The sequence below is a fragment of the Candoia aspera genome, chromosome 14, assembly GCF_035149785.1.
Source record: "Candoia aspera isolate rCanAsp1 chromosome 14, rCanAsp1.hap2, whole genome shotgun sequence".
NCBI classification, from domain to species: Eukaryota; Metazoa; Chordata; class Lepidosauria; order Squamata; family Boidae; genus Candoia; species Candoia aspera.
In genome coordinates this window covers 3,691,758-3,718,204 of record NC_086166.1, presented here as the reverse complement: position 1 = coordinate 3,718,204, position 26,447 = coordinate 3,691,758, and the positions used below count along the sequence as shown (strand labels likewise).

The 26,447-nt window shown below is 39.7% G+C and overlaps 1 protein-coding gene and 1 non-coding gene across 3 annotated transcripts in view; both read right to left on the bottom strand.

Moving 5' to 3' along the window:
* SDK1 (sidekick cell adhesion molecule 1) overlaps window positions 1-26,447 on the bottom strand; it is a 369,862-nt gene that overhangs the window by 270,349 nt on the left and 73,066 nt on the right. For both annotated transcript variants that reach the window (XM_063315194.1, XM_063315193.1), the window contains exons 3-4: window positions 22,512-22,618; window positions 16,442-16,589 (exon numbers count right to left, since the gene is read on the bottom strand). In XM_063315194.1, the coding sequence (XP_063171264.1) occupies window positions 16,442-16,589; window positions 22,512-22,618 (255 nt within the window). The remainder of the gene's footprint in view (window positions 1-16,441; window positions 16,590-22,511; window positions 22,619-26,447) is intronic.
* Window positions 17,758-17,948, bottom strand: LOC134505524 (U2 spliceosomal RNA). Its single transcript, XR_010068733.1, has one exon. It is a non-coding gene; the product is annotated as a U2 spliceosomal RNA (small nuclear RNA).

Sequence of the window (26,447 nt, the reverse complement as noted above, 5' to 3'; positions counted from 1 at the left end):
AATAATTTCCTATTGACCTCATTGTCATTTTAAAAGGCATCTTCTGCAAGTAATCAGTTCAGGTATCTGGATCCTATCAGCAACCAGCTGGACAAGGGGGAAAGTGGGGTAGGGGAAAAGAAAGAGAGAGAGAGAGAAGGCAGTAATCGTAATAGAGATGTGGAGAACCAGAGCTGATGTTAGAGAAACTATGCAACATCAGTTACAAAAACATGGTTTAAGCCAGATACTTTTTTTTAAAAGTTAGAAAAAAACCTGAAATTGACTCTGCATTAACTCCATGGGGTATCAGAGGTAAGGAAGGGAAACTCAGAGAGGCTTTCATAATTCTATTACTATAGGCTATATCAATAGAGTTTCCGTCATTCTTGAGGAGTCTGCTTCCTGATTTGACCTAACTTGAAGGACTGACATCAACTTTGAAGGACACACTGTGTTTTCCCCTCCCTCCCTCTTACACCTTGGGAGCTAAGGAAGGGGCAGTTTGAGTTTCTTTCTAATGATTACTTCGTTTCCTAGGCTTAAAACATGCTTTTGTAACTGTGACCACAGAGTCTCTCCAAGGTCATCTCTGGGGCTTCCAAGAGAAGAGATAAATGAGGGTGGCAGAAAGAGAAAGAAAAAGGAATCTCTCCTATGTTGACAATGGTTCTGCTCACCATTGGCATGTAACCTCTGGAAAGGAATGAGGCCTGAAAAGAATCCTTGACCTTTGAAAATGCAAAGCAACGTAGGAAAACGGCACCAAGAGATGTGCTTCACCATGAAACAATCAGAAGCCAAAACTAAAGCATCTTTGTCAGAGAAATAATGGTCAGCAAGGAAGGAACCCTATAGTTGACACATCAGAAAGAAAGTTTGTCTTAAAAAATAGCAATCATCGCCTTGAGGAAGAGCTGTGGGAGCCTGCCCTTTCAGACCAGGCCACTTGGAGAGGAAAGACACCTTAACCCCAGCATCAAAAGCACCAATGGGTGAGCAAAGGTGAACCTCAACAGATACGTCAATGAAAGGACAGGCAGCAGAGGACGAGGGATCATAAGTGTCATCTCAAAGGCAGAAAGCACCAGTCCTGTTCAGAGGGCCAGGCACTGAATCCATCACTGGGGTTGAAGGACATCCAGTCCTGCCCAGAGCTACTCATCAGAAGAAAGGCAACTTGATATAAATTTAAATAACAAATAAAAATAATAATAAACTATTTTGGAAAGAGCTGATGGTTTGCTTCTTGTTGGTCTCTTTTGTCTTATAGGAGGGAGAAAGAAGTCCAAGAAAGAAGTGACATTACAGGTGCAGTACTATCTCAGAGGTGCAGTGAATTATCAAGTGCCCACTGGGTATTTTCCCAGCTTTTTTCAGTGGTGTGCTTTGTTTTCTACTGCTGCAAAATTGCTACTGGGGAGATTTCAGGGTTGGGGGGGGGAGAACCCTCTGAACTGATTAGACCCACAATATAAGAGCATCTTGTTGAGATCCTTTAAGGCTCCCTTAAAGATGCTGTTAGTTCATTCCAAGCACTGAGATTGAAAGCTATATGGTACAAAAATTGATTTCTTCTCGCTGAAGGACTGTTTAAAATCATCTGGACTAAGTGAAACGTAAAGGAGGTTTTGTTTGGTTTGGTTTTTCAGAAAGGCCCTCACGTCAGCAATCCTAGCTTCAATGTTTATTTTAAAAAGATACTTGACAACAGAGTAATAAAAGATAATTTAAAAACGAACCGGAAGTTGTTTTTGTAGACTTCAGTTATTGACTGCTAGATTAAGGGAATACACCAGAGACAGACAACACAAAACAGTGGGAAATAAGAGGAAACAACAGATGTTTTGTGAGGATGAGAAATCTTTTAGCTCACTGTAGTGACAAGCAGGGAGTGGAGTGGGGAAGAGAAAGCAACCGCCTACCACACTAGGTAGAAATTTTAAAAACTACCAGATAACAGAAATAGGAATAAAAACCCTACAACAGTTCTTGTACAAATCAATCCAGGTGTTGTTGCAAGATGCCACGGTGTGCTACCTACAGGCAATTTTTTTGTTAGAAGTTCACTGAAAAACAAACAATGGCAAGAAAAGATGAAAGAAAAAGTTCCAAATTATAGAAGGGCGGTCAAAAACTTGTAGGGCTCATATTCTGACCCGGTCAGTGTCCTACGCCACTGTTTCTTCATGCATTACTCTGGACTCATGTCTAGGCTGACCATACATCCTGTTTTGAATGGGACAGTCCCGTTTTTTTAAACATTTCCTGACTGTCCCATCATTTTAATATAAATGTCAATTTTGTCCTGTTTTTTAAAAACGTTGGAGCCATTGTTGGGAAAAGCAGGAAAAAATTGAAACTGAAATTGAAAAGGAGGCTGACTTGGCAGTAGTTCTCAATGGGAACCGCAGGAACAGCTGATTGGCAGTGAGCGAGAGGAAGAGCCGCTGCCGCCAATCAGTGCAGTGGAAGACGGTCAGAAGGTGAGCCCAGCAGAACAGAAGCCGATTGGCTCTCAGGCCGGAATGGTGGGAAGAAAATATAATAAAAGGGTGCGCCAGAGAGGAACAGGTTGTCGGGGACAACCATTCACTACACTCCTCTGTTCCTGTTCTTCTGCCCCAGCTCGCTGCTGCCTTCAACTCTCCTGCACTTCTCCAGCCTGCTGCCACCTCCATTTAACCCCATCCCATTTTGCCATCCCAATGTCCCGTTTTTGTCTCAAGGAAATATAGTCAGCCTACTCATCTCAATAAAATAGTTAAGAGCAGAGACCTCACACTGACAACAAAGGTCCGCATAGTTAAAGCAATGGTGTTCCCCGTAGTAACATATGGCTGCGAGAGCTGGACCATAAGGAAGGCTGAGCGAAGGAAGATCAATGCTTTTGAACTGTGGTGTTGGAGGAAAATTCTGAGAGTGCCTTGGACTGCAAGAAGATCAAACCAGTCCATCCTCCAGGAAACAAAGCCAGACTGCTCACTGGAGGGAATGATATTAAAGGCAAAACTGAAGTACTTTGGCCACATAATGAGAAGACAGGATATCCTGGAGAAGGTGCTGATGCTGGGGAGAGTGGAGGGCAAAAGGAAGAGGGGCCGACCAAGGGCCAGGTGGATGGATGACATTCTAGAGGTGACGGACTTGTCCCTGGGGGAGCTGGGGGTGTTGACGACCGACAGGAAGCTCTGGCGTGGGCTGGTCCATGAAGTCACGAAGAGCCGGAAGCGACTGAACGAATAAACAAAACTCATGTCTAAATATGCCTTTCATTGATTTGTGTCTTTTAGACTACCCTATCTTCCAAAAGTTGAGCTTTAGGCAGGAACATAAAGGGTTAGAATTTTTAACTGCCATCTTGATGCCATTTTATATTTATATTTATATTTTATGTACCATATTTTGTTTTTATTGTATTTTAATCTTTTTAGCTTTATTGGAAACTGCCCAGAGTCCCTCTTTTGGGAGAGATGGGCGGTGATGAAATTTGATAAATAAATAAAATAAAACCTGCTTTTTGATATAGTTGATACATTCAACGACATTTCTGCCCCCTCTTCCAAACGTAAGACTGAGCTGTGACATTCTTTCATGCTGGCATCGAGGCAACAGCTTTTCATCTTTCCAGAAAAATGTGAGCAGAAGACTTGATTATGATAGAAATCCATTCAAACACTCCAAGAATCATTAAAAAAAAAAAAAAAAAGAACAATATCTGGCAGCTCCTGCCTCTGCAGCATGAAGGTGGGAATCACTGCTAATTCAGAAATTCCAAGACTCTGAAATCTGCAAAAACAGCCATTTCATTAGCAACAATTCAGAAATATTTGAAGGAAAATAACCCCATAAGGAAGAGGGAAATCTGTCAATTTTACCAAACTAAAGAGGCAAGGGAAGGGGAGAGAATTCTGTTCAAGGAAGAAAAGCACAGAGAAAAATTAAGAGCATGTTTTTCCCTTATTAATTTTTTTTAATTATACAGAGATCAGCAGAAAGAATCATCACAACCAGTTGAGAAAGGTTCACCCCATGGCTTCAGCCCACTCCTACAGACATCTGCCCTCTAATAAGTTTCTTTAATAAGAAGGTCAGAAAAAAAACCCTGCTTCCTGATAGATCCCCAGAAGATTTTAACATAGCATGTGACTTCTCAAAAGTAAGCCCACTGGGTTCAATTAGATTCACAGTATTCCTTCCAAGTAAGTATGTACAGAATTGCAACCTGTGTGGATTAAATCCCAGTAAACCTGGATGCTGCATCCAGGAAGAATGTGCATGGGATTTGATGCAACCTTTGTAACAGAAATTCAGTGTGGAAAGTCTGTTTATCAATGTCTCTCACTAATTTCTATTGCAAGGTCTGGGTATCATTTCCTTTGCTCCAACTGCAAGCGTTATATGCTAAATAAACTCTGTTAACTTTTATTGCATTAATTCTTTTGGTTCTTCTCATCTTGGACTTGCCTTTTTCATACTTCATTCTTATACAAGGGCAAGTGAAACAAACTGATTTTCAATTCCATGCCTATGAATAGTTTTTAACACACTGCTGTTCCATGTTGTATTGTCCCTGTATGCTCCCAAGGAAGTTTGCAGACAAACCTTGATCAGCATGAAAGACAGCCAGTTGAAACCAGCTAGGATCAAACTAGAGGTTAGCTAAGCAATGGTTACTTTAAAATGGAAGAGGACTCTTTTCATCACCTTTCAGACAGGGGCAAGTAGAGCAAAACCTGAGCTTGGTTTTCGTCACTCTTCACGACGGTTTAGGGTGGTTATAGGCCAGCTATGGCCAGAGAAACAGACTTAGCTTCCATGCAGCAGTGAGGCCATCATAGCTTTCTAAATTGCTAACAGATGGATTAGTTGCAAGGGGAAATAAACACCTAATAATATGACTAAAAACTCACTGCATTGTAAGTCAGAGCTTGAAGAAAGGGAATCAATTGCTCTTGGTCTGACCACAGTAAGAAAACCACGATAAAAAATCCCACTCCATTTCCTTCATAAATATTCTGTCTGAAGCATCCCATGCACTCAAAAAAAAAAATTAGAAGGCTATGAAGATCTGGCTTTCCCCCCAGGCACTGGGGCTAGGATGCTAATGGAGCTCTGGAGTGGTGGGCATGGGTGTGTGCAAAATGCTAGCAATGAGGTTTTTTTTTTTTAAAGGAAACTCAGCTTAGTTTTTCTATAATTAATTTGTAAATTTGTATGGTATTTTCTATCTCTTTGCTGCCCAGAGCTCCCCTGGTTAGATGAGCAGCTATATAAGTTTGTTTAATAAATAAAATAACAATAAATTATGCTTTGTATTAGAAATCCATACACGTTTTTAAAAGGTAAGAGTGCACATCTCCTACACATACTCTTTATTTTCTATACTTAATCCTCATAAATTGGTTTATCATGCACAGCAGGAGGGTGATACACGATATTTAACCTTTATGAATCTTGATCAGCAAAACCTCATAGCAATGAACCTTTCTCAAAGAAAAAATATATATAATCAAATTAACACTGACAGCTATAGATTAAAAGCCACCAGGCATTAAACTATTAAGCCTTCATTTCTTTTTTACTCCCATAAAAACATTTTCTTTGCAAACTACCAACCCATTACATTATCAATGATATATCAGTTTAACAAGGGTAATGGAAATCTAAATCAAGACCATGTCAAAGATAGGCTATTTACAAGGTCATATATCTACTCACTAATCAAAACAAGATCTTAAATACAACATGAGTTATAGTTCTCTAAATTTATATAGGACATCCAGATGCGATAAAATATCACACTTTCAATCAATGGTATTACATTTCCTCTTCAATCTCAGTTTTTACCTGATCTGTGCAAAGTCAGCTACTTCGGGCTGATCCATACTGGGCTAAGGTACCCATATGGAGTCTAGCATACAGCACCCCTAGTTTTGCAACATGGAGGAATGAATGAATGGAGTAAGGTAAGGTAAGGTAAGGTAAGGTAAGGTAAGGTAAGGTAAGGTAAGGTAAGGTAAGATAGCGGTGAATGTTAGAGGCTGGCTAGATTCATGTATCATTTTAAATCCAGATTATTTTTAACCATGAGTGGTTGAATAAACCACAGTGACTGTCATGAGCACTGATGGTGAGCAGGAGGGGGCCCCTATCCAGGGGGGAAAACGCATGCGTAGTACTGAGGAGTTGAGCAGCCATTCAGAGAGACACAGATCAGACCCGCCTTGACTTTGGGGGTTTATCTGTCTGGGTTTTTCCCACGCTTCTTCAGTTTGGTAGGATTTTCTGTCTAATGTAGCAGTAATAAACACTAGAGACCTATTCCCTGTCTCAGCGTGGTTCCTGGCTGTTAGGACAGTGACCTTGTTCATACATAGCACTAAACCATAATGGGTGAGTTTGGCCATGATGATGGCCTTTTTATTTAGTCCCCCAATAGAGTCCCTGTATGGGGGTACCACTATGTAGACAAAGCAAGTCCTGATGACTACAAGCACCAGGAACCTAAGACCACATATCCCACCTCCTTCCCCTTCCTGTAGGACAGGGTTGGGTCCCATCACCCAATGGTGGGTTATTCAACTGTCTACAATACTGCAACCCAATGAAAGCAGAATTTATAATTAATGTCTTCTTGATTCACCAGTATAGTTTTCTGACTTTTCACTCCAGAACAGACATGAGCAAGAATAGCAGTATTTCAGCCTGAGAAGCATGTCTTATGGTCAGGGACTAAAGAATGAAATATAGACCTTGACCTGAAGTTTGAAAGAAAAGACCAAGATGCTGTTAACTGACAGATACATCTTGAAGTTCCTTGGAAATCAAGGTTCTGTCCCCATTCATCTTTCTGCAAATATCTATTTCTTCAAAACTATTAGTTCCCTCTTCCACTAGCAACAGCAAAACTATTCTACTTGCATCACAGGCACGGATTAAAGGGGAGCATTATTCCCCCAAAGAATGACAATGAAATGGACAACTAACCTAAACGTAGGGATCATAGTTAAGGCTCTCTAACTTAATTATGTTCAGCAACCCGATCTGGGTTTGGATGACCCACAAGCCAAACAACAGTATGGTTTAGCACGTTATGCAAACACGGTTGCTTTTCTAAAAACCAGCAAAATATTCAGACTGCAGTCATTAATTAAAATATTCCTGATACCATTTTTTCTTCTGAATACAGCAGGTATCCTTTCTTTTTGTGAACATTTGTCCAGGAAAAATTAAGAGATTTCTACCTGTTTTGCAATGCTTTAATATAGTTCCAAAATCAGCCTGAACTGGGGATTCAGCAATGGGCTCATTCCAAATTGCGAAGGCATTAAAAAAAAAAAAAGCATTTGTAACTGGCCATTTGCCCAAACTGAAATTTATAAGCTTCCCAATAGTCTAGTTTCTAGACTACAGTCCCATTTTTGTTTCTATGGAAACAGGTGACAGATTGCCCAAAAATATCACCTGAAGTCTTAACATAATCAAGATACTAAATCAGTTATTAATATTAAGGGCATTTGTATCTGTTCTATCAGTATTCCTAAAGAAAAGAAAGAACATGAACAAATGTTGGCTAAAAGCAAGAAGAACATTAAATACTTGGAAAACCATTTAGTACTACATAAGAAAACTCAACTGCTGCCTTGCTTAAAACCCAGCATACACTTGATCAGGAAAGAGTATTCTTCCATACTATTACTTCTTCATTACGGTTGTTTTACTCACCTTGGGCATAATATACTGTGGAAGCCCAACACTTACGAAGGGCACCGGGTGGGGAAGGGCTAATCTAGTGCATGTGTTGTGCGATGTGCTTGGTGAACCAGAGTCCAAGTTATAAGCTGCTTGATGAAACCAGGTCAGGTGCAGGAGAAGGGGGGGAAAATCTGACCAGGCAGAGTCAAGAGACCAAATCTTATGACACTGCAGAGCACAGCAGGAAAGAGACAATCAAGGCCCCCAAAATAGACAAGGAGTGAGTCACTTCTGTTCTTTCCCCATCCCTTGTGATGAGCAAGCACAGCAAGAGTAATGATGAAAATAATTCAACATTTTTATCCCTGAGCAATGCACAAATAAAACACAAAGAGCAATAGAGCTGACATTAAAATACAATTCAATTAGAATAACTAACTGTGGGGATATAAATACACCTTCAAAAGAAGAACAGTTGTCTTCTGCTCTCAAGCTTTCGTTTCCAAGAAGACCAACTTACACTGGGTCACATTCGCTAATGAAATCCAGTTCAGTGGCTTCAAAAGAAGCATTTCTGAATTCTTTCTCTATGAAACACTTCAAGTCTATTTTCAGGATGCCCTGAAAAGGTTAAAATATGCATTTACTGGTTTCTGAGGACTATCGTTTTTAGGTTTGCTTTCTGTATTTTTACTGCTTTGTGTAGAGTTTTCCTTGTCTTGGATTATATTAATGTTTCAACTCACAGCAGATTGGGTATTTCAAGAGAAAATAAATATACTACAAATTCAGCTGGGAAGGGTCTAGTAAAAACAAAAAGTCATTTTTTACATTCTTCAGAGATGGTTCTTTATGTAAATATATCAGAAGTAGAATGCTTTAAAAATAACTAAATAATTCTATTTCTACTTGCAGGCCTGTTATACCATGCTTCTAATACCAACAAACAAATCAGTGAAAGTCCAGGTGGGTCCTCTAGTTTTCCAGCTTGCTTATGTTAATATGCAAAACTACAAGGGACTCCACTTGCCATGAAGGATCATAAGCCACAGGCAAGCTGCCAATTCCTGTTCTGTTTTTTTTCTCCAGCATTAGTTAACACAGAATTAGCCTCATGTTCCTTGCCATGGACCAAATTCTTCAAATACAAGCTAAATTTTGTTCAGCGCTGTTGACCTGATATTAATGGGCTGCAAAAGCCAAAACACATCCCAAACATGGAAATATTTGCTTTGCAGAATCATGAATAAATCTTTCAAACATAAAAGGGAAAGAATTTAAAACAGGCTTCTGAAAACATACAGCAAAAACTCCTCATTGCAATACAGTCCATTGGTGGTAAAGTCACTTTACAATCAACTTAGTGGTCTCCATCAGTCTCCAACTGGATCTCAGCCTTTCATGAAATGGTACTGATATTAGAGGAAAATCTTTGCTTGACTGCTCCCCATATACTAGATGCGTGGTTGTGATTAGGCAATGTCACAAGGTAACCGTAACTGAGGTCAGATTGGACTTGTCTCATGGCTACTCAAAGTTCAGCATCTGTGCCTGCCTGCTTCTGCTGGGCTGTACTTCCTCACCACAAAGTTGGTGAGGCAAGAACACAGATTTAAATTAATGAAGCCCAGATAGTTAAACCAGAATACAGTCAACATACTTCTATTGTGGAAATGCCCCAAAGACCTTTCCTTCTTCCTGCAGAAGATGGCAAGTCTTCTTCCCTCCTTGTGAAATCCAGTTATCTGAACATGGACCTCTTGAAAAGGAGGAAGAGCAGTAGTTATAGGCAGATGTACAATGTTGGAGTGTCTGTTCATGGGGTTTGGCACTGCCAGGGCTGTGTTGGTTCAACTCTCCATGACAATTAAGAGATCAATGCATTACTCCTGGCAACTGTCCTCATCAAAGAAGGCCAGGAATGCAGAAGTCCTGAGCTTATCTTCTCTGATATCACCAAAGTGCGGTGGGGCAAAGTTTTAGGGTCTCTGGAGCTCAACAGTTCAGTTACTTTGATGTCTTGGTGGGCTTTCTAGTACTCCGTACAAGAACTTCCCCAACAGAGCATCAAAACAGGCAGAGTAGTTAACAGTCACCAAAAAGGATGTAGAAAACGGCAAGACTCAGCCAAAGCCATAGCCTGGTGGATTATCTCCAAATGTCCCAAATTATATAGTTGGCAGCTGAAGTAGACTGACTTTTCTTAGCTGTAGGAACGGCAAAGAGTTCCCAAATTATTTTTATCGTTTGGCGGTCTACAGGGCTCTCGAGCCATGTTTCTCAACCGTGGCAACTTTAAGGTGGATGGACTTCAACTCTCAGAATTCCCCAGCTGGCATGCTGGCTAGGGAATTCTGGGAACTGAGGTCCACCAGTTGCCAAGGTTGAGAAAGTTGCTAAGGTTAAGAAACACAGCTCTAGAGTAAACAAACGCACCTTAGGCTTCACAATCTTAAAACGAGATGGTACGTGAAGCTCTGTTGCTGGCAACGGTCCTCCCTCTGGTGTTAAACTGAACAAGTAGTGTAACAGCAGCAGTCCCTTTGGTTGCAAGGCATATTTCTCGAGAAACCACAAGTTGATTAAGGAATCCAAGTGTTTTTTTTCCCCCTAACCCAATTAAACCATATCCCTTGCAGGGATATAAACATTAACATAAACATTTTAACCTTCTCATTAGCATACACATACACATTAACATAAACATAACATAGACATTTTGATAAACATACACAACTATGCATCTGTGCCTTTTCTTTAAATAGATAAATAATGACTTGATCAAACTAAAGTTTGCAGATTGAGAAGCTCCCCCCCCCTTTTTTTTTTAAAAAAGCAGTATTATTCAGCTAGTGCACCAACAACTTGGCAATCTCAGAATTTACTGCTCATTAAAAATACATGCTAATTATCGCAATTTTAATTAAAGTATTATCTGGTGTACGTGAAATGCAATTATGTGCAACTAGGCTAAGCTGTTTCACAGGCTAATATTTGCAGGATTGGAATTATTGGATATATGCAAGATCAAGTGGTGTGAATTTTCAAGCAACAAACTAATACATGGAACATTTCGCTGAGCTATTGCCACGAAAGGCAAAAACAGCCATTTTATAGCCCAACAGGTTCAGGAGTTGATGTTATTTTATTTTGTTGTCAAGGTAGAGATAACTGGCGATGATTCTGTTGTTAAAAGCATTGCTTTTCAAACGTTTACCGTTATTTCTTTATAAGCAAAGAGACTATACTCCAAACGGCATTAAAGGCATAAGAAGCCTAAACTTTTTCACAGAATCATTATACAGACTCATGTGCTTGAAATTCCCTTCTTGAGCCTCATCAAAGGATAAGATTGACAACTTAATTTCAGTTCCATTCTATACACTTCGTACAAACAATTCTTACCTCTCTCTTTTTTTGCGGGGGTGTAAATATATAAAGCTGTAGCCTCTAAAATCACTCCCTTGCTAGGGAGATTGTTAAACTGGCTGCAGTGAGATAACCAATATAAGCAGATGAAGAATCGTTACAGCATTAGAAGATTTATCACATTTCATCATTCAAAGTGCTTCATATTATCTTAGAAATCCTTCTGGATAATTCTGTAATCTTATCAATGTGGTCTAGCTTAGCCATCACCTGTTGATGTGAGCTGCCTAGCAGAAAGAAGAATATATGCTTAAGATAACAGTGTTTACTTTTAATATTAAGCTACTTTCTCTCTCTTTTATATACTGTTGGCAAGTTTATTCTGAATTTAATAGAATATGTGAAATGCACTAGCTACTTGCATTACATGCACTTGTTAATTATAACTGTTTATGACAGGCTATACCTAAACAGCCTAGTGCTAAATCATATTTTAGCAACCATGGTGCATCTGTCAACAGCTGGCATCCATTTATTTGTCTATCAAGAATGTGTCTTTCCACCAAATCACCAAGGAGATATGCAATAAATCAAGGAAAATATTAAACCACTAAAAGCAATTTAAAAGGCTGCATTAAAGGGGTATGACAAGTCCTATTCCCAACATGGAAAGGAAACCATTCCTCAGGCTTGGGCTTACACAATGACAGCACTAATACTGTGGATGGGAAATTATCTCATTCAGTACAAATGTATTCACAAATTTCTGAAGAGGATTCGGTTTTGTCACCCAAATGCATTCTTTTTTTGTTCCAAGCGATATTGGGTATATAAATTTATATAAAATAACAACCCCATAAATATGTACATCCCCAAACTATGTACATATTTATTTTTAATCAATGTTTTACAAGCACATGAAAGATGCATAACCAGAGGAAAAAAAAATTATAAAGTCGTTCAAGCAAAATTAATCAATAATTAAAGCAAAAAACGTGCAATTAAACATGAAGAGAAATGAAAATAGTACAATTAGGACTCCTAGAGAGAGATAAAAATAATAAAATGTGCTGACTGAAAGCAAATTCTTAAGAACCACTATCAAATGTCACACAAAGGGAAAAGAGAAACACTTGACTGTATTCCATGCCCAAAAGGAAATGCAGTAGTTGCAAAAAAGAAAGTTCTCCTTTTTGTAAAAAAAAAAAAAAAAGATTTTCCCTAGATACCGAGGGCTATAAATTACTTTTAGTAAGATGAAAAACTGCTTACTTAGTGAATTACCATAAACATACAAATCAAGAGAAGATATATTGCTAAATAAAACGAAAACATACTGAAACAACTCAAAGAGCTTAATGATAATACCTAACAAAGAAATTAGAATTAGCCGCAAATTGAATTAGAGCATTCCTGGCACAGGAAATGCTAAAGCATCCTATCGCAATTGAGCAGGGATGGTGTCACCGAGCACCAAATGGGTAAAAGTAGTGCAGGATATTTCCTGGATGCCGATAAAAGGAGGGGACAAAGTCATTATTCGTCTACTCTACAGCAACCAGAAGCACATCAATATCTTTTGGAGAAAGTATTGAGAAGACTCATTTGAGCATCATTTTCAGAGTACTGCCCCAGCAGTGTACCTTTGGGAACAGCAATTCAAGCGCAGTGGGCTATTCCCAGAGTGTCAAAGAATCCAAGCAAGAAAGATGTGCCTGGAGAAATGATTGCCAGAACACTCACTGGTTGGCATCATTAATTGCCAAATACTTCAATGCAAAATTCTACAAACTGAGTTTTGAAGCTTGATTAGCAACCTGTTCTTCCTTCACTTGGCCTTCACCAAGCAGGGTCAACGTAATCATAAATGTATCCACATGGGCACAATTAAAGGAAAATCTAATCACTTATCTTAGAGAAATACAAGACAAGCTCAGAAAGACTTTGCTAAGAAAACTTCTGCCCCCTCCCTCCAGACGACCTCCATCCAGAATACGTAATGGTTGCTAGGAGAAGTGTATGGGAATCTAAATTAGAAGAGTAAGCGAAGAAGGCCTACTCTGCAGCCACAAGGGATCCAGAAGCTGATAAACTCAGTGTTGCTATCGTAAGGAACTAACAGTAGGAAAGACCAGGGTATCTCCCAAGCTTCAATTCCTAGCGAACGCTTTCCTCTACGCTGCCCCCTAATCTGGCAAGGGGACTCTCTGCTTCAAACAGGATACGGCAGAGAGTGGACCCAGGCCAGCTTCTGCTCCTCTGCCTGCCTCTTGACTGATCCTGTCATGTGAATGTCTTTTGAAATAGAGATTTGTCTCAGAGAAGGAAGGATACAAAGAGGGGGCAGAGTGCAAGGAGTGGGGAGAAGGGGAGAGGAGAGGAGGAAACATATAGGTCCTGACCAATTCTATCTGATGGCCTGAGTTACACAGATACCCCAAGGGGGTTTCATTATTTAGCATTGGAAGGTATTGAACTGAATTGAAAAAGTCCCTCTTTGAGTGGTAAAAGATCTGGTTTCTTCTTCATTGTGTCTCTAAAAAATCTTGCAGGCCTAATGAATTCCAGGTATATCCCCAGCTGGTAGGAAGGTAAAATGTTATGAGGACTTAGGGTAGAATTTTTATTGGCCTAGGGCTAATAAACTTAAGAGTAGATAATTCTCCCTGGACACAGTTAAAATCCCAACTGACAACGAGTATATGGTCTATTACTAAGGGTGCAGTGTTGTACACTATTTCCTGAAATTAAAAAAAACAACGTATTTCTCAGTTGATATATCTAGATTAGCACTAAAAAGGTAAAGGTAAAGGTTTCCCTTGACGTAAAGTCCAGTCGTGTCCGACTCTAGGGGGCGGTGCTCATCTCCGTTTCTAAGCCTTAGAGCCGGCGTTGTCCCTAGGGACACTTCCGGGTCATGTGGCCAGCATGACGACACGGAACGCCGTTACCTTCCCGCCGAAGCGGTATCTATTGATCTACTCACATTTGCATGTTTTCGAACTGCTTGGTGTGCAGGAGCTGGGACTGGCAACGGGAGCTCACCCCGCCGCGCGGTTTCGAACCGCCGACCTTCCGATCGACAGCTCAGCGGTTTAACCCGCAGCGCCACCGCGTCCCCTAGATTAGCACTACACTACACTAATTTGCAATCCTAAGTATTTGAAAGAAACTGCAGCTGTTTTCCCCCAAGAGAAAAGTTTCATATACGGCAGAGCGTCTTTCTTGAGTTGTGAATAGTAAAGAAAGGTGAAAAGCCATCTGCCTTTGAATCATAATGTTTTTTTCTGATCCCAGTCTAAGAACTGACAGTTCTTAACTTAATGACCCTCAATGAAGAATAAGAAATTGATCTATTTTCTCTGCTGATCACAAATTCAGTGTTCCTGGTTGGACAAGAAAGCATCTTACGATGTCAGAGAAAAGAAAATAGAACAAAGAATATCGTTATCAAAAAGAATCTCTTCAAAACAGCAATAACAGAACATGTCAGGAATTATAATGCATTTTCTCACAATTTTAAATTGAGACTAGGATGGAAATGTTTACTATCTAAATCTATAGTAGAAACATCCAAAGTGAAAAAAAGTAGTGATATTCAGCCTGACCTGTTGGATATCTGGCTGCTTCACAGTCATTCATGATGTAGAGCCTCTGGAAGCAAATCTGGCACTTCTTCTTAGACAGGTAGAAAAAATAACTAAAAATACTGTTTAAAGTGCAAATCCATAAAACACCATTTGTTTTAGGATTTCAAGGTGAAGTCCTAACACACTGCCCATAGTGGCAAATTAAATGTGTTCCTTACTATTATAAAATGTTCCGTTTTCATAGGCTTTGATAGAGTTTCATTCAAACCTTTACGTTTCTGCAGAAATAAAAATCCCTAGTAACACTGTCTTGATTTCCACTGCCTTTCTGTCTTTTGATCTGAAAGAGGGTGTGCCGCCCCTATATATTCCATTCATTATGGCACAGTTAAGGTAAAAAAATAAAAATAAAAATCATCCTGTTCAAAATGGCAATGCATAATTCAACTTTCATTAAGCCATCAGGCACAAAACCTTTGCATTAAAGACGGCAAAACACAATTGCTGCATTTTGTATGGCTTCGCCTGTGTGCCGTGCAGAGAAGCAGAAGACAGATCCCTGCCATGAGGCATCTACTGAAGTCTTGGCTTAGCTGGGACAGATTAAGAGAGCTATCGTTTGTGAACTGCTTATGGCTGCAATCCCAAGCACACTTGGAAGCTGAACACATTGAATTCAGCAGAAATGGTTTCCAAGTAGATGGACTGGATTTCAGTGAAAATTACCTCTCACCTCACCATTACTTGCAACCTAGAGAATTTTATTTATTCATTATTCAAATTTTGCTAGAATTTCAGGAATCCCTGCCCTGGTTTCCTGTAGTAATACCCAAAGTTATAGAACCATAGAACTGTGACTTGCTAAACACTGAGTGCTTTTGATTGTACACAATCCAAATTGCATATAAACCATTTCTAGCTAACCAGCAATTAAACTAAGTTTAATCAAGGCAAAGCTCTGTAACATAAACTGGCATCTGTGTCACCTTTGTGTATGACATGCCTGTACACAGTTGGAGCAGAAGTGTCAGGTAAAACCTGTAGAAAATTTGCTCCTGAGCAGGTGGGTGTTGGTAGGGCATCCACACTTGCTGCTTAGGATCAATTTTTCATTAGCGCTCTGAGATACTTGGCAACCTTCCTTGAATTTGTGGTTGTAGCTATATAAATCATTCTGATTATTCTTGCCCACAGACACACACCAGAGCAAAACCCTTGAGTCTCCACTAATTGCTCACTAAATTGCATAAGGGAGCCTGTTGAAAGAAAGGACAGAGCTTGAGTTAAAATCAGACGGGCACTTTAGATGTGCTGTTGATCAGAACACCTAGTGACAATGCTGAGGTAATCAGAGTGCAGCCACTTCCTGTGAATGGTGAACAGCTAATTAGAGTAAAGAAAATAAAACTGTCACTGCAGGGTAAAAGGATCTAAAAGAAAACAAACACTAATTGTCATTCCGTTGTTAAATAAAGTACTATAGAGTAGAGTAGAAGGTTGGTGTATCAGTTTAAATAACTGTTCGTTGTTCTGCTTGTGTTTTTTTTAAATAAACAAGGCAAGAAAATGATCCCTAGTGAGGATCAGATTGATACTGCAAGGATAGATCCAACTATTGTCTTGCAATAGACAGAGACATCTATCTGATAGACTCACCTTAAAACAGTCATTTATCTCATTTCATGAAGGGAGTAGCTTGCTTTGTTATCAATAACCCCTAACCTCGTGCTTAAAATGTAAGTTGCGCTATAAATGAAGCGTGCAGTTAGTTGTATCTGAAACAACAATTGAATTTTTTTACTTACATTCTGCCACTTGGTATAATCTTGTGCCCGTCTCTAAACCAAGTCACTTGTGGCTTGGGGTAGCTGGTGATGTGGGGGAAGTTTAGGACAGCAGCTTGCCCTTCAGGTACAGTTTTCCACTGGATCCCATCCTGGAAGCTTCCCATGTCTGCAAAGAAAAGTTGCACTGAGAAATCCAGACGTTTCTTCTGCCACTGTTTTCGGAGTCACAACGAATAATAATTGAGTTTTATTATAGTCGGTGGGCATGGTTACAGGTAAGCAGCAAGGTGCGGCAGACCTTGGGGTACCGCTCAGGAGAGCGGCTGTCTGCGTGTGTATTGATGCGTGAGACCAAGCTCTGTGGCTGTAGGACACCTAGGAAATCTGCTGGCACTACTGCCTGCTTGCATTTCACAGGGTGGGCAACTGATGGACACAGGTTCAGCAGCAGGCAAACGCCTGGCGTGTAGCTTTACAATGCAGGCAAATACTGCAAAGGCATGGGAAAACCTAATAGCCTGAGACGGTAACTTCGCAAAGGACCTTCTGCTTGGAACCTGGACCCTAACCCTTTCCACCAAAAAGAGAGCGGAAGTCAAACCTGAAAGCCAAAGTTGATTCCCTAGGAAAAAGAGGCAGGGCTGATACACCAGCTGCGCAAAATAAAGGGAGCAGTGTAAAATGGATTAAAAAGCACCAACCGTTGATATAAAATAAAGTGTCGTAGTTAATGGGAGAGATTCAGGATGGGATCTTTCAGTGCAAAATGGGACTGGGCCAGCAAAATATCTGGGGTGCCGCTAGAAAGAAGGTGTGTTCACTAGAGGAGGGGGAAAATTGTTTTCTGTTGTAATAAGATTAGCTACTTAAACAGAAGTATTGAACCATGCAAATACTTCTAATCAACCTTGTTGTTACATGATCAGTTTAGCCTTCTCAATTTAGACATTTTCTAATTAAGAATTGTCCAGCGATTCCTATGGACCTCTTTTGCATTAGTTTGCAACTCAACTAATTGTTTGTTTAAGCATAAGAATTTTTTCCCTACTTGGGAAAGTTATCCAAGTTTCTGATGCCTTCCTTGTTTTATTATGATTTTAGAGAATCGTTCTTTGCATATAATTCATTTTAAGATATAAGCTTTACATAAAGTAAAACAATTATTTTGTGGGTGTATCATCTAATTAAGGAAAGTGGCCTCTCAGCTTTTGTTTATGAAACATAAAATTCCTGCTATAAAAGTTGAATTCCAACTCGGGGGGGGGGGCGGGGGGCACACTATGCTGAGCGTAGGGCTGCCACTAAAAATGTATCAGCTGAGTCCTTCCACCCCCAAATGTGTGCCACAGGACAATTAAACTGTCACTGAATCAAGGGCAAAATGGGAGAGGCAGCAGGCAGGAGGATCTTGCCCACTGCAATACCAACAGTGGACCCAATGCTGAACCACTTGACAGTAGTTCCAGATATTAAACTGAGAAGAACAGATACTACACTTGATCTTAGCCAAAAGGCAATATTCAAACAAAGAGCCTTGGATGTTAATGCCCAAACTGACATTGAGTCACTTGCACACAATAGGTCGAAATGGCTGGCCAAGAATGAACTGTCCTTTCAAATAAAAAAATACCTGACAATGGGTCTGACACAATACCATAGGATAGCTCTTACTAGAGCAAGATCTGAGCAGCTAGATTCTATGGTCAAATACGGACGATTCCACCAGGTGCCTTACCTTGAGAGGACATGTGTTTGTAGAGCACCCGAAGTAGAAGACATTGCACATGTCCTATTTAACTGCCAACTACATGCCCCAGCAAGGGCTCAGTGCCTCCAGACATTAATTGACAGAACCACATACTGGGACCCTAACAAAAGACTTTGTTACTTCCTTCAGGGCACAAATACTTATGTGGTCAATAGAACTGTTAAGCTTATAGTTAGGGCTGTCCAACTGAGAACGCAATTCATAGAACGTATTGGGGTGGCATGTAAAGGTGATGAATTCATTTAAACTCACATTGTTTCTGTATTTTATTACTCGTTTTATTATACCTCACATTTTTATCTTACAATTTTATCTCCATTTTACCCTACCATATTTCATCGTATTTTATCTTACCATAGTATATACAGTATATATATATCTATATTTTATCTAATTTTACTGTATTTTAGCTCTTTTATGGTATCATATTTTATATTTTGTAACTTATAGTGGCTGATGCCCAACTTTCTGATATGGTCATTTGACTAATCAATAAAGTTATTCATTCAACAGGAGTTCCAGCTTCAAGGCGGCTACTTCCTCAGCAAGTCCATCTGCATAATTCTCCACCTAGAACCGCAACAGGGACTCCTCCTCAGGACTCCAGACAAAAGCTGAAGAGGATGGTTGTCATGAGCACTGATGGTGAGCAGGAGGGGGCCCCTATCCAGGGGGGAAAATGCATGCGTAGTACTGAGGAGTTGAGCAGCCATTCAAAGAGACACAGAAGAGACCCGCCTTGACTTTGGGGTTTATCTGTCTGGGTTCTTCCCACGCTTCTTCAGTTTGTTAGGATTTTCTGTCTAATGTAGCAGTAATAAACACTAGAGACCTATTCCTCGTCTCAGCGTGGTCCCTGACTGTTAGGACAATGGTGGTCCTACCTTACCTAACTGCGACAATTCTTTCCCACCTCCTCTGTGGGAGGTGAATGGTGTGTGGTTTTTTTTTTAAAATCCAAGTTGTATTCCTCCAAGTTGTATTCTTCCCCAGGGACAACACAGAGGCAGCACTATCCTGTCCAGGCTGGCAGAAGACTCATCCCTTCTCATGAAGGAGATCTCTTTCTCCAACTGCTGGCCAGATACTCACAGGCTGCGTCAAGAGGACATGCTAATCCAACCGTGGTTAACGAGTCACAATGACTGTATTCACACAACATGCTCAGCCAAAATAAACAGCAAATTATGCTGTAATGTGAGGGCTGGACTTAGTATTCTAAACAGCATTTGTTGGTTTTGATTTAACCATTGGGCTTTGTAAACCCAAATTACACGCAGTGTGACCCCAGCCGTTTATACTTCTGCTTTCCCAAGGGCAATCTGTCTCCACACACGACTGCAGAGAGTCCCAGAAAAACTCTCAAGGGAAAGAAGATTGCTTTACAGGCTACTCTGTCACCGTCACAGGATCTTCCCACACCCTCTTCAAGGCTCCATTTTTCCATGAGGCCATTAACCTAACTTGCTTAAGCAGCAAATAAAGGTGCAGCTGATATGGAGCTGCTGCCATAGGGAAATCTGCATTTGCTAGCCAGCTGCCCACAGAGCTAAAGGCAGTCCTCAACTTGCGACCACAACTGGGACTGGAACTCCCATTGCTAAGTGAGGCAGTTGTGAAGTGACTCACACCCAATTTTTTTAAAATTTATTTTCTATCCCGCCTTTATTATTTTTATAAATAATTCAAGGTGGGGAACATATCTGTTACTCCTTCCTTCTCCTCTTTTCCCCACAACAACAACGCTGTGAGGTGAGTTGGGCTGAGATTGAGGGACTGGCCCAAGGTCACCCAGCTGGCTTTTGTGCCTAAGGCAGGACTAGAACTCTCCTACTACACCTGATTGGCTGAGAGAAAGGGACTGGCCCAAGGTCACCCAACCAGCTTTCAGGCCTAAGGCAGGACTAGAACTCACAGTCTCCTGGTTTTTAGCCTGTTGCCTTAACCACTTGCCCAAACTGGCTTTTATTATTTTATTACCTTTTTTGCCAGGGTTAAGCAAATCACTGTGGTTGTTAAGCAAATCTGACTTCCCCCTTGACTCTGCTTGTCAGAAGCCAGCTGGGAAGGCTGCAAATGGCAATGACGTGACCTCAGAATACTGCAGCCTTCAAAGTGGTTGGCCGGTTGCCAAATGCCTGAATTTTGATCATGTGACCGCAGAGATGCTGCGATGGTCGTAAGTGCAAGGACCAGTTAGAAGTCACTTTTTTCAGCACCATCATAACTTCAAACGGTCACTAAACGAATGGTCGTAAGTCAAGGACTAACTGTACTATTCATTGCTTTGCAATTCCACAGATGTCTCGGTTTTTTCAGGGTTTTCTCCATCTCAAATACCATGCAATAAAGTTGATGTTATAGGATTATGAACATAAGCAAAGTCATTCTTCTTCAGAGACTCCTTGTTTCTAAACTGGCATACTCATTACTTACTTAAGGATTATTCTTAAAATGGATTTGCTTGCATAATTCCACATAATGTCAAGTTAACACTGGTTTCATAATTACCAAGTCTCCCATTATTACAATTCTCAACAAAGTATATGGGAACAGCTAGGGCTTGGTGGAGATTCATCATGAAGATTAAAAGAACAGGAATTTCCCTTGATCTGGTTAAGAAGAAACTTATTAACTGTGGTTAATGCTGAGAACCACGTAACATTTGACTGAGATGAAAGTGAAAGAAATCACGCTCTAGAACTGTGGAGGGAAGGACTGTACAATCATTTGGCTTACTCCAGAGCTTTTAAGAGAGCTAAGAGCTTCTTGAGGAACATTTTGGCACCCAAGCCTACCTGAATAATTTAAAACAAATATTTCACAGCCCCACCAGCTTTTTAAACCAGCCTGTGCTGCAGTTTGGCAAAACAGGCATTAAATAGCAGTTAGCTAGAAGAGTTAATGGCTGCTTGGCCAATTTGCACAGCATTACACTATTATTCTTGATGCTAATATTAAACCGGAGGAAAAATAAATTCAGCACATTTTCCCTCATGATACCTCTCTTCTCTGTTTAATCACTTCCTTGTAAATGGTCATGTCTAATAAAGAATTCTGTTCACCCACTTCATCTTCCTGCCATTTATCAAATGACAGCCACCGCTGCTGACCTTCCAGTTAAGTGCTCTGAGGAACAATAATTAAAGTCTCAGGCACAGACGTGTAATGTATAAACAAATAGTGAAACTTCATCCAAGTTGGGAGATTTCTATTTGTCCTCTCCATTAGTAGACGGTGATACGGAAGAGATACTTGGAGCTTCCAATAATCAAGGCTGGTGAGTAAACAGATTGGAGATGGGCATGACATACTTAGAACTTGTTTCCAACTTTTCCCAAGATGGAAAATACAATACTTAAATAATGCAATGTATCACAATCCATAAAAGGAACAGGGAAGATGCGCCCCAAACTTTTTAGTGCATACGTTCTAGAGAAGATCCATAATGTGATCTCCCAGGTGTTTTTTTTATTTATTTATTCTCCTTTAAAGCTGTATGTAAGGGGTTGCAAACTGCATTGAAGCAATGCAGGAAAGAGAGATTTAACCATTTTCAATTAATGGTTTTCCATCAGCTCCTCTATAGTACACATCAGCTTGGGAGAATTGGATTCGATGGAAAAGGCACCACAACCAGGAGGACACACCCTCTTCTGAAGCCAGGTAAGTATAATGGATCTGTAATATAAGGCAAGGTTCTATCTAACTTACCTACTTACTAATTTTTTAAAGATAAGGTGGAACTTATTTCTAATGAGTTTCATACAGTCCCTGGTCTAATTTAAAAAAGAGAGAGATGTGTTTTACAATTCAAGACAATATTTCAGCATCTGTATTTGAGAAAATCAACACATACATCTGAGTGACTATCAAATACTTAATTAAAGGTCAAACGTGACAGTCTCTACAATCTGAAGTTTGACCAGGCCAGTCCAGACCAGGTCTTGACACATTTGGACTTAAGAATTTAGCTTGGTGGAGTATTTAGCTTCCAAACAACCAACACGTTTTCAGGGGTGAATATGACCTCTCATTTTTAAGCATTCTGTATGTGAATGCCTAACAGCTTTCTTGCCTCTTCATTCTAATGATGCTTTAATGGTAAACTGTAGGTGTAACAACTGTCTGCATTATTTATTATATATCTATGACCAAATAAAACTACTATCTCCATGATAAACGTACTGTAGAATCTGGAGATGCATAACCTTCACCTCTGCAAAGAAAATAAAATGGGCTTGTGCTAACAGGCAGAATAAGGCTATACTCTTATAATCTGTATTTAGAAAATCTGGAATAAATGTCATTCACACATACATGCCACTTGAACTTCTGATTTTCTTTGCAAGAGAGCCCCCATTCTGTTCCTCACAACACATTGATAAAAACCACCATCAGATTTTTTCAAGGATGGAATAACGTATCTGTAAGACAAAAGACAGAGACATTAATTAAAACATACCCTGGATTTTAATACTGCTTTCTCAGAAACTTTTTAGAGCTAATGAAATAGAGTATCTCAGCTAATCAAAACTTTTCATGATCCCAATGCACATTGCTTCCCATCCCCCTTGATCATCACTCCTCATTTTTGTACTATTCTACAGCCTGTTTTGTTGTATGCAAAAGTGAAAAAAACAAACTGAAATGAGTCACATAATATTTCTTCTCTAAGAACCATTACTAACAGATAAAATTCCACATTTTGTGTAGAATCACATGGACTTTTTTAAACATGTTCTACCCTCAATATTCCATTCCTGCATCATGTGTGCAGGAAAGTGAATTTCTTGCACCGTGGTGACATAAAGCAAGACAGGCATCTAAACAATGATCCTGGGGAAAATGCTCAACTGCAGGTTCTACTGCTGAATTTTTTTGAACTAATATCGGATGATTCGCTGAATTCATGAAAAGTACTGGAAAAAAGTGTGCATGACCTGTTTCACGGATGACTAAAATACACTAAAATACACCCATTCTGATGACCCCCATCTATCCTTTCTAATAAGCTTTGATAACACCAAGTGATACTTCCCCTTTTCTCCAAAAACCTAAAAAGACTCAGAAACCTGGAAGTGTTTTGTAGAGCCCTCTATAGGCGGACTGATATTTAGTTCTCATATATTTTATGTAGTCTAGATCAGGGTTCCTCGACCTTGGCAACTCTAAGCTGTGCGGACTTCAACTCCCAGAATTCCCCAGCCAGCTTTGCTTTGCTGGCTGGGGAATTCTGGGAGTTGAAGTCCGCACAGCTTGGAGTTGCCAAGGTTGAGGAACCCTGGTCTAGATGAACAGTAACGTAACTTTCCTATGCCCACAGCAGTTTTAGGCCAATCTGAGACCTGCTTAGCAGTAACGCTGAAGCACTTCGTATGTTCTCAGGATACTGTTTGAGTCCAGGAGCATTGTTTGAGTCCTGCCATTGTATCAATAGCTTTGAAAATCACAAAGGAAAGGTTGTGAATTAAAAATCCCCCAGAGCTAATAGTCTCTCTTTTCCAGTGACAGAGGAATTGTTTTGCATGCAAGAGAGGCTTTTTTTTTTGTCTGTATGCCAGAAGGGTACTTAAAGTTTCTGCAAATCTGAGCAAGTAATTTAGGAAAATTGACAATTTGTTTGGAGTACAGCAGCCCTGAAGAAACTGCTGCTTAAGAAAGTCTAAGGCAGAAGATGGATAGTACATCAATAAATGAAAATACCACTGAGAACCTGGAAAGTCTTTTCATTCCAGATGGGGAGGAAGTCTGCCCTCTTTTATATAACCAATTCAAAGGTTGGTTTCTTTGCATTTGAATACATTTTTATTGTAGATGTCCTCTGAAATTTGAATTTAAGTTAGTCTAATAAATAACGATAATAATAGGATAACTCCTAGGTTCCTAGCTGGAACTTGAATTTCCAAAGAATGAACACCACCAATGTGATTTTGTTCTTTGTTCTCACTTATTTTCTTAATTAACATCATTGTTATCATTATCATATCACTGAGAGTGTAATGGTTTGCGGGAAGGACCTTGGGAGACTGGGCAAAGAGAGGCAGCCAAGGAATGGTCAGATAAAAGGCAGCTGAGCCCACAGCTAGATAATGGGAAGGGCAAGAGGCTCAGAAGGGACCCTCCCTAGTTTCTCGGGCTGTAAAGGAGACGATGGGGTGGGGGGAGAACTGTACTTTCAGACTTGCAAGGTTCTGTTAATGTAGCTTTACAATAAAGTAGAATTTGCTTATCTGGTCCTGTTTCCTATCTGGTCTACCTGGTAAGGCTGACAGAGAGCAACTCCCTTGGTCTTTCATATCACTTGCTGTCATACAATGGAAAATGCCAGGAACCAACTTGGAATTAGAGCATCCTTCTCTGTCTCTCTCTCTCTCTCTCTCACATACACACCGACACAGCATAATCCATAACAACACGCACACTTGTGTATCACCTTTTCCCACCAGGTATCAGAGGATAACATTTTGAATTGTGGCTGCACTCAGCTATGAAGCTCACTGGATGATTTGGGGGCAGTCATCAACTCTCAGACTAACCTTATCCTGCAGGGTGGTTGATAAAGGTAACATGGGGGAATCCCATATGCTACGTTGACTTCCTTGGGGGAAAGGTATGATAAAAACAAATAAATAAATAACAGTTTTCTTGCATCACTATTGTCTACCCTGAATGTAAATGTTGTTTTGGCAATGCCAAAATAAGACATATCACTTTTCATCTTGCCTCCACAACTCACATATTAATAAATTGTTCTACATTACACAAAACTACATATGAATCATGCAGAAGTTGGACAGTGTGGATTATCAAACATATGGCTGGCTATAATATGTTGATGACAGACTATGATTAATAATATGAACAGCAAGGCATAACTGTATAATGATCTTAGGTATCCTCTTTTTCAGTCTTAACCCTCAAGCTTGCTATCTAAACTATTGAAGTATTTATTAGTAATGAATAATTTAATTTGTATTAACTAAAATGCATTTAACTTAAACTGTAGGATCACTTTTATTACTTTCTGAATTGGAGTACAAATCATCTTCTACTCTAATCAATTATTATTTTGTCACTGATTGTAACTGACAGGGACTATAAGTAGCATTTGAACCGTATTATAGTTAGTACTTGGCAAAAAAAAATATGACGTATTTTGTTATGCTGCTTGCCAACAAGACAAGATTAGAGCCAAATTTAGCCAAACTTTCTTCTACCAGAGACAAACAGTCTGTAATAATTTCATCCCAATGAATAAATGCAACTCCCTGAATATAAAAACAAAAACATGCCAACTGTATCTTGGACTGTGGCACACAGTTCCAAATAAATAATAGAACTTTAATATTCATAGTAGCATATTTATTCAAATAAATATTGTAAACTTTGATTAGTTTTCCATGCACACTTTGTTTAACAAAATAAATGTTTCAAGGATATGAAAGAAGTTAATCAAGGGCTAAACAAAATAAATATGGGTTTCACTGTGAGCAAACAAACCTATACATTGTATTTTTATTTATCAAATTTTTATCACCACCCATCTTCCCCCAGAGGAGGGACTCTGGGTGGTTATTGTATGCTATCAAAACTTAAATACCTTAATTGTTACTTAAAAAGTGTAGTTTTTGAGCTTATCCTTGTAGTTGCAATATATAACAGTATACTGATGCAAAGTGCTGCTTGCTTTTGTATTATAAATGTTATACTATATTATGTTTATGAATTATTCAAAAATGAACAAGAACTTGTTACGCATATACAATGCCTGATCTGGCTAAGGCCAAAAAATGTTTTGTCAAATAGGAAACATCTCTGTCTTCATATTAAACTTTTGGTAATTCCAGTTTTTCTGAGACCTGCCTTGCATCAAATTCTCTTTGTACCCTTGTTTTCCACCACATATACGCATGTGTGATTTTTTTCTGTTACTGGCAGACTACTTCAAGGCTTGCCCCACTGATCAAACAAACAGCTGTGTTGGCTCACGTCTGCTGTCTCCCATGATAAACCAAACTACCTTAACCTTAAATAGCTTTTAAAATCTCAATTCCATACACAGAAAACATTCAGCAACTTAAAAACGATGAGGGAAAAATGAGAGAAACAGAACTAGTGAGCCTTACTCGACTGTATAGAATGCTGCATAGATTCCAACACTTCTTCAAAAGTCAGACCATATTTGCATGGCACAAGGCTTGTGGGACCAGTGACCATGGATTGATCCACTGATTTCTTCATGTGCATGCTGAC